This window comes from Cydia amplana, chromosome 1 (genome assembly GCF_948474715.1).
Source record: "Cydia amplana chromosome 1, ilCydAmpl1.1, whole genome shotgun sequence".
NCBI classification, from domain to species: Eukaryota; Metazoa; Arthropoda; class Insecta; order Lepidoptera; family Tortricidae; genus Cydia; species Cydia amplana.
Genome location: NC_086069.1, coordinates 18,891,226 through 18,909,695, shown reverse-complemented (window position 1 = coordinate 18,909,695; position 18,470 = coordinate 18,891,226). Strand labels below are relative to the sequence as shown.

At 39.6% G+C, this 18,470-nt stretch overlaps 1 protein-coding gene and 1 long non-coding RNA gene across 2 annotated transcripts in view; both read left to right on the top strand.

Moving 5' to 3' along the window:
- LOC134650095 (WD repeat and FYVE domain-containing protein 3) overlaps positions 1 to 13,524 on the top strand; it is a 55,416-nt gene extending 41,892 nt beyond the window's left edge. Inside the window, exons 42-53 of the mRNA XM_063504929.1 lie at positions 114 to 348; positions 1,226 to 1,452; positions 1,572 to 1,825; positions 3,627 to 3,869; positions 5,564 to 5,752; positions 6,542 to 6,809; positions 7,220 to 7,489; positions 9,563 to 9,745; positions 11,040 to 11,203; positions 11,707 to 11,808; positions 12,924 to 13,089; positions 13,278 to 13,524. Coding sequence (XP_063360999.1) covers positions 114 to 348; positions 1,226 to 1,452; positions 1,572 to 1,825; positions 3,627 to 3,869; positions 5,564 to 5,752; positions 6,542 to 6,809; positions 7,220 to 7,489; positions 9,563 to 9,745; positions 11,040 to 11,203; positions 11,707 to 11,808; positions 12,924 to 13,085 — 2,297 coding nt within the window. The 3' untranslated portion in view covers positions 13,086 to 13,089; positions 13,278 to 13,524. The remainder of the gene's footprint in view (positions 1 to 113; positions 349 to 1,225; positions 1,453 to 1,571; positions 1,826 to 3,626; positions 3,870 to 5,563; positions 5,753 to 6,541; positions 6,810 to 7,219; positions 7,490 to 9,562; positions 9,746 to 11,039; positions 11,204 to 11,706; positions 11,809 to 12,923; positions 13,090 to 13,277) is intronic.
- Positions 13,525 to 17,379: 3,855 nt separating this feature from the next.
- On the top strand, positions 17,380 to 18,030 carry LOC134649563 (uncharacterized). The gene is made up of 2 exons (XR_010096975.1): positions 17,380 to 17,823; positions 17,855 to 18,030. It is a non-coding gene; the product is annotated as an uncharacterized LOC134649563 (long non-coding RNA).
- Positions 18,031 to 18,470: the final 440 nt, after the last annotated feature.

The window sequence follows — 18,470 nt, the reverse complement described above, 5'->3', positions numbered from 1 at the left end:
TACTACAAAACCTGCAGCCAGTACATTTTAGTACGTACATATTAGTAAAAAATAAAAAAGTAACATACGTCTTGGGTCTATTGTATATCCAATGCAACGCTCTACGGGCACAGGTTCGAAGCAGTCTGGCGTGGCGCTCGGCGACGTGGTGCTGCCGGCCTGGGCGCGCGGCTCCCCGCGCGAGTTCATCCGGCTGCACCGCGCGGCGCTGGAGTCGGACTACGTGTCGCACCGGCTGCACCACTGGATCGACCTCGTGTTCGGCCACAAGCAGCAGGGCCAGCCCGCCGTCGACGCCAACAACGTCTTCCACCACCTCTTCTATGAGGGGAACGTCGACATTTACAAGTACGCTACCTATAGTATAAGTGATACGCTACTTGATTGCTGAGGATTTGTCTATCGAACTCTACTATCCATTTCAGTGCTATGAATATCCTTTTTTAGGGTTCCGTAGCCAAATGGCAAAAAACGGAACCCTTATAGATTCGTCATGTCTGTCTGTCTGTCTGTCCGTCTGTCCGTCCGTATGTCACAGTCACTTTTCTCCGAAACTATAAGAACTATACTGTTGAAACTTGGTAAGTAGATGTATTCTGTGAACCGCATTAAGATTTTCACACAAAAATAGAAAAAAAAAAACCCCATACTTAGAACTGAAACTCAAATTTTTTTTTTCATCAAACCCATACGTGTGGGGTATCTATGGATAGGTCTTCAAAAATGATATTGAGGTTTCTAATATCATTTTTTTCTAAACTGAATAGTTTGCGCGAGAGACACTTCCAAAGTGGTAAAATGTGTCGTCCCCCCCCCCCTGTAACTTCTAAAATAACAGAATGATAAAACTAAAAAAAATATATGATGTACATTACCATGTAAACTTCCATCGAAAATTGGTTTGAACGAGATCTAGTAAGTAGTTTTTTTTAATACGTCATAAATCGCCTAAATACGGAACCCTTCATGGGCGAGTCCGATTCGCACTTGGACGCTTTTTTTTAATCTAAGTTAAAATTCAGTCCAAACTTAACAAATCGCAGACACTTCTAACAATTGACACTCGTTTACGCTTTGTCGCGCATATAACATCCCATAAACTAAACTAGGTTTCTTCATTATTGATTCTATTGTGTTATGGGTATGTCACACAATAAACAATGTGTAAATATATCGTAATGAATAATCTCATTTTATACACCTATTAATATTAATTTTCTTTCAGTATCGACGACCCTCTAAAGAAAACCGCCACGATCGGCTTCATAAACAATTTCGGTCAAATACCGAAGCAGCTCTTCAAGAAAGCTCACCCCAGTAAAAAGATGTCGCAACGCAGCTCGACTATATTAGACCCGAACAATATCATCCCGTCACAGGGGATCACGCCGCCTGAGAAGTTGTTCTTCCATAATCTGGAGAATTTGAGACCATCTCTGCAACCTGTTAAAGGTATGAAAAAAAAAATGATTAGAATAATATTATGAGTTAGTTTATATAACCTGGAAATACGGGAAAGTTTAACGACTGCTCGTCCTAGAGAGACTATTATTTTACATATCTATTTTCAGAGGTGAAAGGCCCAGTAGGCCAAATTCTGTACACCGACAAAGCCATACTTGCAGTGGAGCAAAACAAAGTCCTAATGCCGCCATCGTACAACAAATACGTGGCGTGGGGGTTCGCGGACCACTCGCTGCGCGTCGGCAACTACGACAACGACCGCGCCGTGTTCGTGTGCGAGACCGTGGCGCAGGCGTGCGGCGAGATCGTGACCTGCGTCTGTCCGAGCGCCAAGACCATCGTCACTGCGGGCACTAGCACGGTAAGTTACGAGTACTCACTCCGACATGCCCTTAAAGCTTTGGATTCCTCCGAAAACGGTGCCGTCATATGACGGCCGTCATATAGCGGCCGCAAAAGACGGCCGTCTTTACGGTGGCGACATGTGGAAAGTACCACGGCGTCATAACACACCGTCATCCACCAAGGTCAAAGGCTCAAAGCGGCAAATTTGAAAAATGTAGGCGCGATGGTATAACGTCCCATAGAAAATTTGAATTTCGCGCCTTTTCCTACTGACAAGATTTGCTTGATCATCTATAATTTACTTGGAGGATGAAATATCATCAGAAGAGGAAAATAATCGTAGTACGGAATCATTTATTCAAATCTCGTGTCATTTATTCAAAATGGCGTCACCGCTATCTAATAAAACGTTCACGAAACTATCGACACCGTCATGACGGCCGTCATCTTACGTTACGTTGACAATCAACGTAACGTAACGCCGTCTAGGAAACCGCGCCATCTTGTTTACATAGACAACGTTCTAGTGACGTCAGTCAACGCTATATAGCGGCCGTAATATGACGGCACCGTTTTCGGAGGAATCCAAAGCTTAAGGGCGTCTTTTGCGGCCGCTATATGACGGCACCGTTTTCGGAGGAATCCAAAGCTTTACGTTGACAATCAACGTAACGTAACGCCGTCTAGGAAACCGCGCCATCTTGTTTACATAGACAACGTTCTAGTGACGTCAGTCAACGCTATATAGCGGCCGTAAAGCTTTGGATTCCTCCGAAAACGGTGCCGTCGTATTACGGCCGCTATATAGCGTTGACTGACGTCACTAGAACGTTGTCTATGTAAACAAGATGGCGCGGTTTCCTAGACGGCGTTACGTTACGTTGGTTGTCAACGTAACGTAAGATGACGGCCGTCATGACCTTGTCGATAGTTTCGTGAACGTTTTATTAGATAGCGGTGACGCCATTTTGAATAAATGACACGAGATTTGAATAAATGATTCCGTACTACGATTATTTTCCTCTTCTGATGATATTTCATCCTCCAAGTAAATTATAGATGATCAAGCAAATCTTGTCAGTAGGAAAAGGCGCGAAATTCAATTTTTCTATGGAACGTTATCCCATCGAGCCTACATTTTTCAAATTTGCCGCTTTGACCTTAGTGGATGACGGTGTGTTATGACGCCGTGGTACTTTCCACATGTCGCCACCGTAAAGACGGCCGTCTTTTGCTGCCGCTTTATGACGGCCGTCATATGACGGCACCGTTTTCGGAGGAATCCAAAGCTTAATATGACGGCACCGTTTTCGAAGGAATCCAAAGCTTAACGTAAGATGACGGCCGTCATGACGGTGTCGATAGTTTCGTGAACGTTTTATTAGATAGCGGTGACGCCATTTTGAATAAATGACACGAGATTTGAATAAATGATTCCGTACTACGATTATTTTCCTCTTCTGATGATATTTCATCCTCCAAGTAAATTATAGATGGTCAAGCAAATCTTGTCAGTAGAAAAAGGCGCGAAATTCAAATTTTCTATGGGACGTTAACCCTTCGCGCCTACATTTTTCAAATTTGCCGCTTTGACCTTGGTGGCTGACCGTGTGTTATCTTATGACGCCGTGGTACTTTCCACATGTCGCCAGCGTAAAGACGGCCGTCTTTTGCGGCCGCTATATGACGGCCGTTATATGACGGTACCGTCTTCGGAGGAATCCAAAGCTTTACTGACCACCAGACATACATTCATTGTAATGTCTAATTTAACAACGAATGCAGATGTCGCTGTACGGCTATATAATTCTTTTCAGGTGGTAACCGTGTGGCAGTACTGGGCTCGGCGGCGCCGCTTGACAGTGAAAGTGTGCCTCTACGGGCACTCGGAAGCCGTGACGTGCCTGGCCGCGAGCCCCGCATACAACCTCGTAGTCAGCGGAAGCCGCGATGGCCAGGCTATAGTGTGGGATGCTGAGCGTGGTTCATTTATACGGCAACTTTCACCTACTATGCCATCTCCACCGCCTGTTTCTGCACTTGCTATCGACGATCTCACGGTTAGTATTAAATACGGAAGGAAAGAAATCATAATTGTAACATGGGACCACGCAGCAACTTTGGTGAAATACAACTTATTCACATTTGTTTGCATGATGACCTGGGTCATGGAGCGCCTACGCAATGTCAATGCGCAAACTATCAGGGAGGCCAACCGCCGCTCATAGATAACTAAGTGTAGCTTCAAAATTTGACTAGACGAATAAGTGATGGGTCAAACCGCTAAATTTTCAAACCGGACAAGTCGACTCCGATTTAGACCCAAACCGGTTTGCAAACCGGTTTGGCCAAATCGAATTAACTTCTATAGTTTTTAAGTATCATTAGTTCAAACCGCACCGTGTATGGCGTGTAGTCACTAAAGTCACTTGGTTTTGAGTCGACCAAATCGATTTATCAATTTTACGGTTTGTTTAATCCTAAGTTAGGGACGTTAGGGTGGACAATCAGAACTTAAATTTTTTTGGTTAATGCTATTCCATTATCGTTATGAAAAGGAGATTTAAAAGCGAATGGTACCTGCAAGTTTTTTTTAATGGTCCGTATAGTCTGGAAAACCAGTTTGTTTGTCAGTAAAAAATGGCGAGAAACCTAAGTCGCGCCTAAAATTTCTAAATTGCCAATTGCCCTTCTATACAGACAATTATACGAAAAAGCACATCTTTTACACGACAACAAAAACTTTGACTCAAAATAATTCTTAGAAACATTTGTACCTAATAATTTAGTTGCGTTGCGAGGTAGATCACAATTTCATTCATTGCTAAAGCTAAAACGGGAAAGCAGTATAAGAGTAAGCAAGAAAGAGCGTGAGGTCTCGTGCGGTTCTGTCAGTTATCAGCGCGAATTCGTACATTTCCGTAAGCCGCGCGCAAAGCGATGCGGCGCGAAACCGCCAAACCGAACCGAAGTTTACCGCCAAGTCGATCTCTTTAATTAAGCCCATGCGAAAGTGAACCTTAAAACTCATGTAATAAGTTTCATTTTACTTTACCTGTTCGTACCAAGTTTTGACTTGACTCAATGAGAGTTAGACTCGACTCAATAATGGCGGCAATGTGCATGGCAAAATTTTTCTTAGGGGTTTGGAATTGATTCGCGTTAGTACAATACAAACATCTCTTTCCTCAATATGTCAAACGAAAGTGACGCAGCAACAAATCGAAAAGTCGACTTACGGTACACTCACGTCGGTTTAGTCGACTTCAGGCCTAACTCGGTTTGAACCGGTTTGTGAAGTCGAACCGTAACATCGCTAAGACGAATATCACATTTAAGTAATTACAACGAACTAAATTACAAATGAATCTGACTTTAATAACTACCAATACACTTTATACAATAAAAATTCACTAACCTGGAGTTCACTATAAATCCTATACCTATTTATAAGTATTTCCCTTTTTTTTTCAATATTTATGCTGGTTCCTTTTTATATCCGGTTCGTGTGGACCATGATCAAGGGGCTGACGGACTTATAGAAGAGAAACTCCAGAATAATTAAATGAGACGTGTACTTCTTGATTGTGGTACAGAAAGAATGAAAAAATGACATGCAAATTTTGAAGCTACACTTAGTTATCTATGAGCGGCGGTTGGCCTCCCTGACAGTTTGCGCATTGATATTGCGTAGGCGCTCCATGACCCAGGTCATCATGCAAACACATTGACAATTGACATGATATTTTGCCAGGGTGACATAGCAACGTGCAGCGGCAGCTATCTCTACGCGTGGGACATCAACGGCACGCCGCTCGGCTCCGTGGACACCGGCGGCGGGCCCAAGAGCTCGCAGCAGATCCTGTGCTGCGCGTTCAGCGAGACGCGCGAGTGGGACCCGCTCAACGTCATCATCACCGGTTCCACCGACGGCGTGGTGCGGGTGAGTATCGTCACGAGCTGTCATAGCTCAATAACCCCCCCATCACTTCATCATACATAATTGAAAGATTACTCTTGGTAATTTATCTTACTCTGCCCGGTACAGTTAATTAAACAGTTTCGACGTGATAAATGAATTACACAATTACCTGAACCTAAATCAACCCAAATATGGGACTCTAAAGCTTTGGATTCCTCCGAAAACGGTGCCGTCATATGACGGCCGTCATATAGCGGCAGCATAAGACGGCCGTCTTTATGGTGGCGACATGTGGAAAGTACCACGGCGTCATAACACACCGTCATCCACCAAGGTCAAAGCGGCAAATTTGAAAAATGTAGGCGCGATGGGATAACGTCCCATAGAAAATTTGAATTTCGCGCCTTTTCTTACTGACAAGATTTGCTTGATCATCTATAATTTACTTGGAGGATGAAATATCCTCAGAAGAGGAAAATAATCGTAGTACAGAATCATTTATTCAAATCTCGTGTCATTTATTCAAAATGGCGTCACCGCTATCTAATAAAACGTTCACGAAACTATCGACAAGGTCATGACGGCCGTCATCTTACGTTACGTTGACAATCAACGTAACGTAACGCCGTCTAGGAAACCGCGCCATCTTGTTTACATAGACAACGTTATAGTGACGTCAGTCAACGCTATATAGCGGCCGTAATATGACGGCACCGTTTTCGGAGGAATCCAAAGCTTAACTGAAAATCAAATTAAGGTTTTTAATTCATATAGCAGTCATATATCATTTCACTTAAATTTGCCTCACAGATGTGGTCGATTGACTACATACCTGAAACCGTCGAAGACCAACCGCAAAGCACCGAAGCCATCAGCTTAGAACAACCCACCAGTTCAATCGAAGTGAAAGAGATAGAACACCGTTTGTCCGTGCAAGAGAGTGAAGACGCTAAGTCGGAAGGTGAGACTACGTTCGACGAGACGAATAGCGAAGACCAGCCGAGCAAAACTGAAGCGACCATCAAGAGGGTTGAGGAGTTGGTTAAGCAGATGAGCTTGTCGCAAGATAATGATAACGGTTGGTTACATTTTCAGCTTTCATTTGACACTTGAACCAGCTTTAAATTGATTGCTACTTCTAGTAATGACATTATATAAATAAATAAATAAATAAATATTATAGGACTTTCTTACACAGATTGACTGAGTCCCACAGTAAGCTCAAGAAGGCTTGTGTTGTGGGTACTCAGACAACGATATATATAATATACAAATACATAAATACATAGAAAACACCCAAGACTCAGGAACAAATATCTGTGTTAATCACACAAATAAATGCCCTTACCAGGATTCGAACCCAGGACCGCGGCTTAACAGGCAGGGTCAATACCCACTAGGCCAATCCAGTCGTCGTTATGCCTTACAACTTCTGTTCATTTTGAAGCAGCATATTTAAATACTAAAATTTTCTTTGTAATTTAACAGGAGAACTAGTCAAATCCCCATCGGAGAGCTCCCTCTCTGACGCGTGCGAAACAACTAGTGCCAAAGAATCCGCCCGGCGGCACGACGAAAAGGATACCTGCAGCGACCAAGAGGCGCCGTACCGCGAGGAGCCCGTGGACTCGTGCGACGAGGCCAAGGACTACGACAACGACAAAGACACAGAGACGGAGAAGGAACACAGGAAACTGCAAAAGCAGGGCAACGTCGTCATGCGCAGGAAGTCTAAGGGGAATCCGCTGTTTAGGAAGAGTAAGTTCATTTATGTTAAGAGTAGTTTAAGCCCTTGCTACACGGTCGCCGACAAGCCTTCTAACCGTCTGTCCTTGGTCTGACCTTGGTCAGTTTTGGTCAAATTTTGTTGGACACAACTGTCTACACGGTCCGTCCAGACCAAGGTCTGAGGGGCTTGTCGGCGACTGTGTAGCAAGGGCTTTAGCTAGAAAGAAATGCAAGGACCAAGAGCCCTCTAACCATAAAGAACAATCTTTTTACTAGCACGCCTTTTCTGTCCTTTACAAAAAGGTCTCCTTACAAAGCAAGATAATTGAAGAATTTACACTCCATTCACATGCCCACTTCACTTTCCAAAGAAAGATTATATTTATACTTCAATAACTCTTAATCGAAATTAACCGAGATAGTTAATAGTATTTTTCTCCAATATGCTCGGAAATGTTCACCTTATTGTAGCAAAAATAGTACGGGAAGTTCTTCGTTATTGTCAAACTCTATTAAAAAAAAATTAAACTATCGCTGTCCTGTTCTAGCGGACGGAAATGAAAAAAACACTACAGTAATAACTTATTACTGTAGTGTTTTTTACTTTTTAAAAATAAAAAACGCAAACAGCCAATTATTATAGCCGCGAGCCGCGTCTACACGACCCGCGTCTACACGACCCGATCAGCTATCATTTCAAGCTATAGGATAGAGTGAGATAGTAAGATAAACGACCTTACTTGTCTCGTTCCTACAAGACCGTTGTGCTCGTGTATGATCGTGCGAATACTGCTTAATAAAATCAAAGATTATTTTTATATTTTTTTAAGGATCTCATCCGTGTTCATGAAGCTTATATAGTTTGTCAAAGGACTTTCTCATTTCAAACATAGACAGAGAGAATCATACTATCTTTGTCTTACACTAGTACTAGCATCCAAAAGTAAAGGATGGGTATAATTCTTACTGACTGACAAATTGGTTTGACCAACTATATTGCACAATTATATTGAATGAACAAATATTGAATGGTACTGACTGGCAGAATAAGTTTGTACCCTTAACTTTTAAAAATTAATTAAAGAGGGAAATTGGTTTTGACATTTTTGATGTGAAGGTTCGATTTGAGTGATGCTTGATGCTTAAATTATTATTATTTTACCTTATTTCCTCGCATGTTTGGAGAAAAGCACTATATATACCTCGGCAGGAATAGCAATTCGTGGATTCGTCTTCTTTGTCGGACTCCGCTTCGCGTCGTCCGACAAAATCGAAACTCATCCACGAATTGCCCTTTCCCGAGCTCTGCAATAATGTACTATTATGTTAAGAGTAGTTTAGCTAGAAAGACATGCAAGGACCAAGAGCCATCTAACCATAAAGAACAATCTTTTTACTAGCACGCCTTTTCTGTCCTTTACAAAAAGGTCTCCTTACAAAGCAAGATAATTGAAGAATTTACACTCCAGCCGTATGTTCACATGCCCACTTCACTTTCCAAAGAAAGATTATATTTATACTTCAATAACTCTTAATCGAAATTAACCGAGATAGTTAATAGTATTTTATGCAACCGTTGTTTAAGAGGGGTCAAAAAAGGCGAGTGGCGTGAGTAACAATTTGAGGCGAAGCCGAGAATTGTTAATAAAGACGCCACGAGTATTTTTTGACTCAGTTAAACAACGTTGCATACAATACTTTTTCTACGACCAAACACTTACTTTGAAATAAAATTGTAAATTTAACAAATATTTTTAATTCAAAAAGTAGCAAAAATGGTCGTACGGGCGGGAAAATAATGAATGAATGAACGAAATTAAAAAAAAAAACATGTCTATGGTTCACTTATTTGTCAGAGATTACATTTAAAATAAGGTTGGTAACACTGTATTTCATTCAATATTTTTTAAGTGGTATCTTAAAATACGAAGTATCTTAAAATCGCCAAAAAGATACTACGTGTATGCACAAATTCTTTTTTGGGGAATAGACTAAAGACTTGTCTTGACAACTATAAGGTAGGGTTTTAAAGGTGTGTGCGCGACCCTTTAAATGACAAATAAAAGTACGGGAGTAGAAAAAATATGTAATTCAATTTTATAGGTGGCGGCAGCATAGGCGATTCGGCAGATTCTGGCTCTCTGGACAGCGCGCCAGGCCAGTCTACAGAGACGGAGGGCGGCCTGCGCACCAGCAAGTCGGACACCAGCCTCACGGACTCGTTCGTCGTCGTGTCGGCGCCCGCCTCGCCCGCGCCGGACCGCGCCAAGCCCAGGCTGGACCCGGGTGAGCTTGTAGTACATACCGTAGCGAACTGTGTCAGCCTAACTGACTCGTTCATTGTCATGTCGGTACGCCCAATGTCCACGCAAAGCCTACTCTGGTCTGGACTAGGGCTTCCAATACCGGGATCCCGGTATTTCGGGATCCCGGGATCCCGTCTTTTTAAACGCATTTTTCAATACCGGTATTTTTAAAGGCAATACCGGGATCCCGGTATTTAAAAAAATTAGGGAAATCCGCAGTATAAACCCTTTAAATCCATTATATCCGGCTGTATCAAAAAGCTTACTAAAGGTCAGACGCATCTAGAGTTAGACCAAGAAAAGTCTGCAACGTTTATGTTAGCACGCGCAGTGCAAGTGTTATATTAAACGTCAAACTTCTATGAAATTATGACGTACAAATAATACTTGCACTGCGTACTGCGTATGCTATCAAAATCGTTGCAGACTTTACTTGGTCTAACTCTAACTGGTCTCTAGCCCGCATTTTATTATTGAAACAAGATCGTTGCCTAGTGCGTCAGATAAATATTTGGTGGTTGGTGGTGGATGAATCCTGAAGTTATGTGAGTGATGAATATGATGATAGTGACATTAACATTAACATAATTAGTTCTGATAATTTTATCAAAAAATAAAACGAAAGAGCAAGGATAATTGTAATAATGGCAAACCAATTTTGACGGAAATTTGAAAAAATGTTGTCTGGTTGGTTAAGTTGGACTACAAATGTGACTGGTGAGGTGAAGTCAACAAATTTGATAAAATTATTGCCAACCTGGAGTGTGAAATAAAATTATTGCAGATGGCGGCATTGATTGTAATAGTAGTAAGTTGTAATAGCTTTTAGGACATATCTGTTATTCCAGTGAGCCTGTCTAATTCACCTTTTTAAGAAAACTATATATTTTTAAGCGATTTATATCCATTACCGGGATCCCGGGATCCCGGTATTGATGAAGACAGTTTCGGTATTAATACCGGTATTGTGAGAAGTCCGGTATTTGGAAGCCCTAGTCTGGACCCAGGTAATGCGCCTTAACTACACGGACACAACACACTGTTTACTGGTAGTTACTTGATTTATCTGTTATTTTATTAATTTATAGAATGTCAAATTATCCCTGGATTCTGTAATCCTTGTCGCCAAGGTCTCTATCGTACAACCGAAACAATCGACAAATTATTCGATATATGCGGCTTAATGAATAAAACATTTGTGGCTCGAATAATAAAATCCTTGGCAATATTCTGCTCTGTATTTATAGTAAGGAACTATTAATGTTGTTGTACAGAAAGCGAAACGGCTATAAAATGGCAGCGGCGACTGATCCTCCGCGGCAAGCTGACGATGCACACGGCGTACGAGCGGCGCGACAACGCGTGCCCCGCGTCCGTCACGGCCGTGGCCGCCGCGCGCTCCGGCCGCGGGCTGGCCGTCGGCGACGCGAGGGGACGGGTAAACACTCCTCACAATATAGCTAAGGCGTTATTCATAAACGGCTGCTAACTTAATCAGTTGACGATCGTCGTTTGTCCCTACCTGTCGTTATGCCATAGAGAGGGACAAACGACGATCATCAGCTGATTAAGTTAGCAGACGTTTATGAATAATGCTGCTATAGTTCTCCGCACACTCATTAATTGTTCCGTCGGTACGGCGCGGCGGTGCGCAAAACGACGCTAATGTGCTAAGTTAAACCAGCGGTGACATATTCGCAGTGTTCATGACTGTGGCGCCGCCCCGGTGGGTATGGCAAACATTAGTAGGCAAACAGTTTACGGCTGTCGAATGAAGATGTCATCCCATGAAATTTCAGATTTTTCCCATTCCGTGCGTTGTTTTGGTTTGTCTTTCCCCCGTCACGTACTCTTACTTCGCATATAACCAATATTTAGACACATTAATGTTTCTCATTTCGAGTGTAAAGTTATTAATAAACATGTTACGATTATTGGCAGATATTCCGCTGGTCGGCGCCAGATATGTCCAGCGCGACGAAAGGCGGGCCGGCGGACCACTGGATCCGCGACGACACCGCACCTTACTGCACTCAATGTCAGGTAATACAGATTTTATTATTTTCTTACTACGGCGATGAAAATGACAATAACAGAAGGTAATTGGGAGGAGTGATGCCGCGACCGAGTGGTCTAGGAGTTGTGTTGTCAATGTTACATACGGTTGTTATGAGGGGTATAACATGTAGCTGAATCGCGCTTTAGGGCTCCGTACATCAGCTGTCAAATTCTTTTGACTTTACTATACAGGGTGGATTTTCTTTTTGGGTCAGTGAGGGCACCTACCAGATCCCATGCTGCTACGACAAAACGCTCTTAGAAGACCTTCCTTCGATTTCAAATTAATGAAGATTGGCTTTTACAGATTTTGGAAAAAACATACAGGGTGCGAGAAAAAGGTCATTTTTGACAAACTTTTTTTTTGATGCCAATCGATCCCATTCCTATTAAGGATCAAAAGCTAGGTAATGTACTAAAAAGCCACAAATTAAAGAAAAGTTTTTCCATACATTTACTATGGAGAAAACGTGAAATTTAATTCACAGTTTTCTATCTGGCTAATCAGTCCTCTAACAACAAACATTTAAGAACCATAATACTGTATGAAGACATTGCTGTAGGACTGATGGGCGAGGTAGAAAATTGTGAATAAAATTTCACATTTTCTCCATAGTGAATGTATGGAGACAGTTTTTATTAATTTGTGGCTTTTTAGTACATTACCGTAAGTTGACCCCTAGGAAACTATTGATACTGGATAGGAATGGAATCGATTGACATACAAAAATAGCATGTGAAAAATAAAAGTTTTCATTTTCATACAAATTGTATGGGAAAAGCTTTTTCCTCGATTTGTGGCTTTTCTAGCCGGATTTTTTTTTTGCTTCCATACAAGCTTTTGATCCTCAATAGGAATGGGATCGATTGGCATCAAAAAAAAAGTTTGTCAAAAATGACCTTTTTCTCGCACCCTGTATGTTTTTTCCAAAATCTGTAAAAGCCAATCTTCATTAATTTGAAATCGAGGGAAGGTCTTCTAAGACCGTTTTCTCGTAGCAGCACGGGATCTGGTAGCTGCCCTCACTGACCCAAAAAGAAAATCCACCCTGTATAATGAATGAATCTGGCAGCAGTGTGATCGTTGGCGTGGTTGGCAGGTGCGGTTCACGGCGCTGGAGAGGCGGCACCACTGCCGCGAGTGCGGCGCGGTGTTCTGCGGGCGCTGCTCGCGCTACGAGGCGCCCGTGCGGCGGCTGCGCGCGCTGCGGCCCGTGCGCGTGTGCCAGCGCTGCCACGACGCCATACAGGCCAAGCAGTAGCAAGGTGACGGTCAGTGCCCACACCAGCCCTATTTAAGGCTGAGTAGCCACCAGAGCTGTATGAAGATCGGACCGTCTCCATACAAAATAATATGGATTAGTAGTATTTTGTATGGAGACGGCCGCTATATGACGGCACCGCTATCCTAGGAAAACAGCTTTAAACATTCAAATCTTATCATCTCGTTTCAGGTTACACAGACCACACAATTTTTGTGGAAAACTTCGTGACTCAACAAGGAATATTCAGTATTTTGTAAAAATGTCTACCTATTGAAATATTTGCTTGATTTATACATGCACTGTGTAGATAAGATAACAGTGGTATTTAAGGTTTTTGTGTGTAAATGTTTTGGCAAATATTTATTTAAACTCCCCGGCAAAGTTATAACCGTGTAACCAGATGATTACTAAATACTTATATTATAACCTATATTCAAGTCAATAACTAATGGCTAAGATTTTATATTCAAATCCTCGTGAATGGGGTATATCTTTGACTAAATGTAAATGTATCTTGAAGATGTTTATTTAAAAAATATTAGCTAAACCTTTTGGTTAATATTCTCATGATTTAGCCGCACAATCGTACGATTTAATGTTTTAGCAAGACACTGTCACTATAGTATCCAAATTGGCCCACTTTTTATAGTGACGTCCATTAAAAAAACGTTTATTGCAACTGAGCAGGACGTACTTAGTTGACAAGATTATAATGCATTACTTTAATAAGAGCGAATGTCATACACGATTTATGACGAAAAAAAACACTTATAAAGTTGATTTAGTATCAGATGCGTACAAATATCGTAATGCCTGACTTTATCAAACATCTAGTCAAATATTATTTATTATTATAAATAAATTATGTATTTTTAGAGACTTAGTAGAATGTGAACGATTTAGGGACTTGCGACATTTATATTAACACGCCCACTACGGCATTGGACCGAAAGACCTTATGCAAAGTGTGGTTTAGTTACGAGTTACACTAATTGCCGCAGCGAACGTAAAGGCAAGTTCATTTTTAATTTAACGTGAGGTTTTTATGTAAGAATACAAACTCGGGATTAAATGTGTGCTGGTGGATATTCCGAAAAATATACATACACCATTCCTAAACAGTTATACTCATAGGATTTATTTCACCTAGAATGATCTTAAAAAAACTGAATTCAGCTAGTCTACAAATCCGCGGGCAGATAAAAGAGCGATACCTACAATTTTTTTTAACATACCTATTTAAAATTGAAATTGATGTTTTCTTCTTGAGTAGCAGAGGTTATACATGTGTGTGCTGTATGTTATGTATACATTGTACCAATCGTACGTTCGTAGTTATTTTATTATCATCATCCAGCTTTAGATTTTTTTTACATTAGCCAAACAAAGTAAACAAACATTCATTTGTGATATTTTTACTATTAACTGAATCAATTATTTAAATTTATTTCTTTTGGTGCTTTTCACGCATTATTTATACATAGTAATCAGTATTAGTATTGTAAAAAATATGGTAATGTATTTTATTTATTGTTTTTATTAGATCTCGGAACAGTTGGTCGAATATTTTATGGTATACACGTAATTAGTTTTAAGATTGTTTTCCCTTTGTTGTAAATTGTAATAAGTAAGTATTTGAAGTATTCATGTAGCCTCGCTCAGTCTTCGATTGTGATATTTGTTATGTTTAATTTATACGCATATTATTATGAAAAAATTACCGAAAACCCTATTCCTATTCTTGCTATTTTGCAATTCGTTTTCTGTCTTTGCTGCAACACGTAAACTGTAAAGGTTACGATTTCTCTGACTTATTTCTAGATTCTTAAACCATCCTTGTTCAGACTTCCGAATACTAACCTGCCTACTGCCTGCAAAGATATTTCTCATTATAATTATCATTTAGATTAGTGACATTAGTCACAATCACAGAATGTATAAGGACTATATGTAAAGAAAGGCTCGAGTAGCAGTCAATTTAGCTTAAATATGCAATTTTTACTTCATGCATTTTTAACATTCCTTAAGGTAAAAATAGATTGCGTTAATTTATTAAAATTAATTTCCTGAAATAATTTTATAACATACTTCTGTATTTTAGGTCATGAATTCATGAAACACAAGTACATACTATCGTGAAATATGTTCGGTGTTATAAGAGTACTCATAACTTACAAATGTAATGACATTTGTGTTAATGAACAGATACCATAATATAGCTTGCAAAATGAATGTCAATATATAATTGTAATAGACTATAATAGCACATCTATATGTATTGTTTACGTAATGTTAATGTTTCAATGGTAGCTTTCTATACTTGTAAAAAACTACGACATCCGAGAATAGAAACTTGCGTGAAAAAACAGCTTAATCAAATGATATCCTAATCGGGCTCAGGACCGCTTCGGCCTCAGTTTCATTTCGTCATCTCCATAAATCGTCCACAGTGCCATGTCGTCAGCCTACAATTCCTAAATCGTCACCTTCCTAACTTGCCTACTTTCTGATATCGTCAATACCCCATTTTGTCTAAATTCCTATTTTGACCATAGTGCCAACTCGTCCAATATCTGATATCGTCAATATACCATTTTTGTCTACGTTCCTATTTCGACCAAAGTGCCAACTCGTCCGCGTTCTTTTATTTGAATTGAGAATGTAGAATTAATACTGATTGCCACTTAAACTGTCAGAAGCAGCACACATTTTATTCAAATAAAATATTTTTTCTAGCTCAATAGGTATCTAAGAAAGACAGATAAATAGGTAGTTACAAGTGTTTTTTTTTTCAGAGATGGACAACGAATATAGCCAATCAATACTACTTGGATTTGTAGAGGAAGCTTATCAAGCTGAAACACAAGAGTTTTTCAGGTTGAGATCAACCGATTCTACACCTGACCTGTACGTACATCGTGGCACACAAACACTATGTAGTTGACGAGTTGGCACTGTGGTCTAAATAGGAATGTTGACGAGTAAGCACTATGGACGAATTAGGAGTGTTGACGAATCGGCACTGTAGTCTAATTAGGAATATAACCAAGTTACTACAGTGGCCCACGTAAGAAAGCGGGCGAGATAAGAAAGTGACGATATAGGAATGCTGGCGAATCGGAACAGTAGACCAAATGCGAATGAGAACTACTTAAGAAGTTGCCGAAATGAAACTGAGGCCGAAGCGGTCCTGAGCCATTAATCGGTAGTTACGGTCTCGCATTTAGCAAAACGATTAGAATTAACATTGTAAGAGTATTAGAAGTAGGCGGGCTGTATTGTATAGAATAGAAGAATAATTTACAGACAATATAATATATAGTAACGTTGTTTAGGTAGTATGTAGACACTGAAGTTTATGGCGTTGAATAATGTATTCATGTATAAATGAATAAAGTGGTGCAGCAAACGAACACACTGTTTTCTTTAAAAAGAAACCTAATTTACAGTACATATGGTGCTACTTTCCCGCACTAGTGCGTAAATAAGCACTTTTCGTTGCTATGTCAAATATTTAAAGGGGCATATGTACCAGTAAGGGCATTTATTTGTGTGATGAGCACAGATATTTGTTCCTGAGTCATGCATGATTGTTTTCTATGTAGGTACATATTTAAGTATTTGTATATTATATATATCGTTGTCTGAGTACCCACAACACAAGCTTTCTTGAGCTTACCGTGGGGCTTAGTCAATTTGTGTAATAATGTCCTATAATATTTATTTATATGTACTGTAAAACGTTGTACGATACGCGTGCGAATAGGTAGTTCGCAACTCGTGTCGATTTAAAACACTCCCTTCGGTCGTGTTTTCATTTATCGCCACTGGTTTCGAATTTCCTCTTTTCCGCACTTGTATCGTAATAACTATTATCTGTTTTATGCTAGTGGATGTTGCAATAATAGCCATGGGATCATTACAGTGTAAAACAAACAAGATGTCAACTAATCATAATATTTATTCTTCATAATATTTGAACTCTCATTATGTATCTAAAATATCTACATTGTGTGCTGATATTTACATGATTTTGACAAAGATAAAGTCACTGTAGAATATACAAAACATCCAACAAATTTCGAAACAACGTTAAGTACAATTTTTCAAAGAGTACACATTTTTATAAGTACATGAAAATACGATTCACAGAATATATGTAATTTGTGTCAAGCTATGGCTACCAGTGGCTATAACAATGCATGTACTTATGCAACAGCGTGCGGATACATGTTTACAAAATACGGTGCCGTCGATCTCGAGTACATGTACCTATTACGTATGATAACTTATAATAATTACATATCACAATATTATGTACATAACAACTAGTTTCTGATAATCAGACAATGGTACGTATGATAGAACCCATAGATCTGTGATGGCAAATTTCTCTATGAAAACTACTGAGTATGTTCTTGTCATATTACACATATTTTAAGTACTAAGGTTTAGTCAATTAAGTAAAAATTATACAAAACGGTGTAGAATAACAAGGAAAAATTATGCGGTGCTAATTAGTGATATGCCTGTAATGCATCTAAAGCTATTTAGTTAGAAAAGGTGTAGCTCTCAAAAAAGTCTGGAATGTATGCGCACTTTTACAGGTACAATCAATGACCACAACTATAATTCTATATTAGCCATAACTACCAATAGCTTAACAAATTGGACTTCTCTTTTATCAATTGTTTTAGTAGTAATGTACATGTTATCGTTGACAAAAAATTTGGACGTCATTTGTCTTAACATAAAATTTGTTTTAGTTTACCTGTTTCATACTTATCACCCCTACATTTCCAAAATTCGTTTTTAGTTTGAACCGCAATAAAACAATGTATATTTAAGTTATGAAACGTGGCGATATGATTTATCTAATGATATGATTTCCTAGATAAATGATTGCTAGTAAAATAATGATTAATTCCGAAAAGTACAAAAAATTAAATAAAAAAAGTAACAGAATAACATTAAAAATAACTCAAGACATAACACGTAAGTACACAAAATCTTTAAGTATTTCGAAGTAATTATTGAAGCACAATTTTACGCACAGTAACGGCAGCCCTAACAGACTGCTCAAACTGTGTATATTGGTTCATTCAAAAATATATTCACAAACGTAAAGGTCTACAAATGTACAATTATTTACAAAATAAGTGGAAAAATATATCCAAACCCTATAATAGTAATATGTATTTACGTATTAAGTTAAATACTGCATTGTTCGTTATTTTTGTTTCGCATTGTGGGAACAACGCTCTCGACTTGATAATACTGTCCATGGACGAATATACGTGAACTAGTTCTACCTTACGTTACGTATACTACATATAATTATCAAAGAGTGTGCGGCGCAAAAGCACAGTGCGGTATGCTATA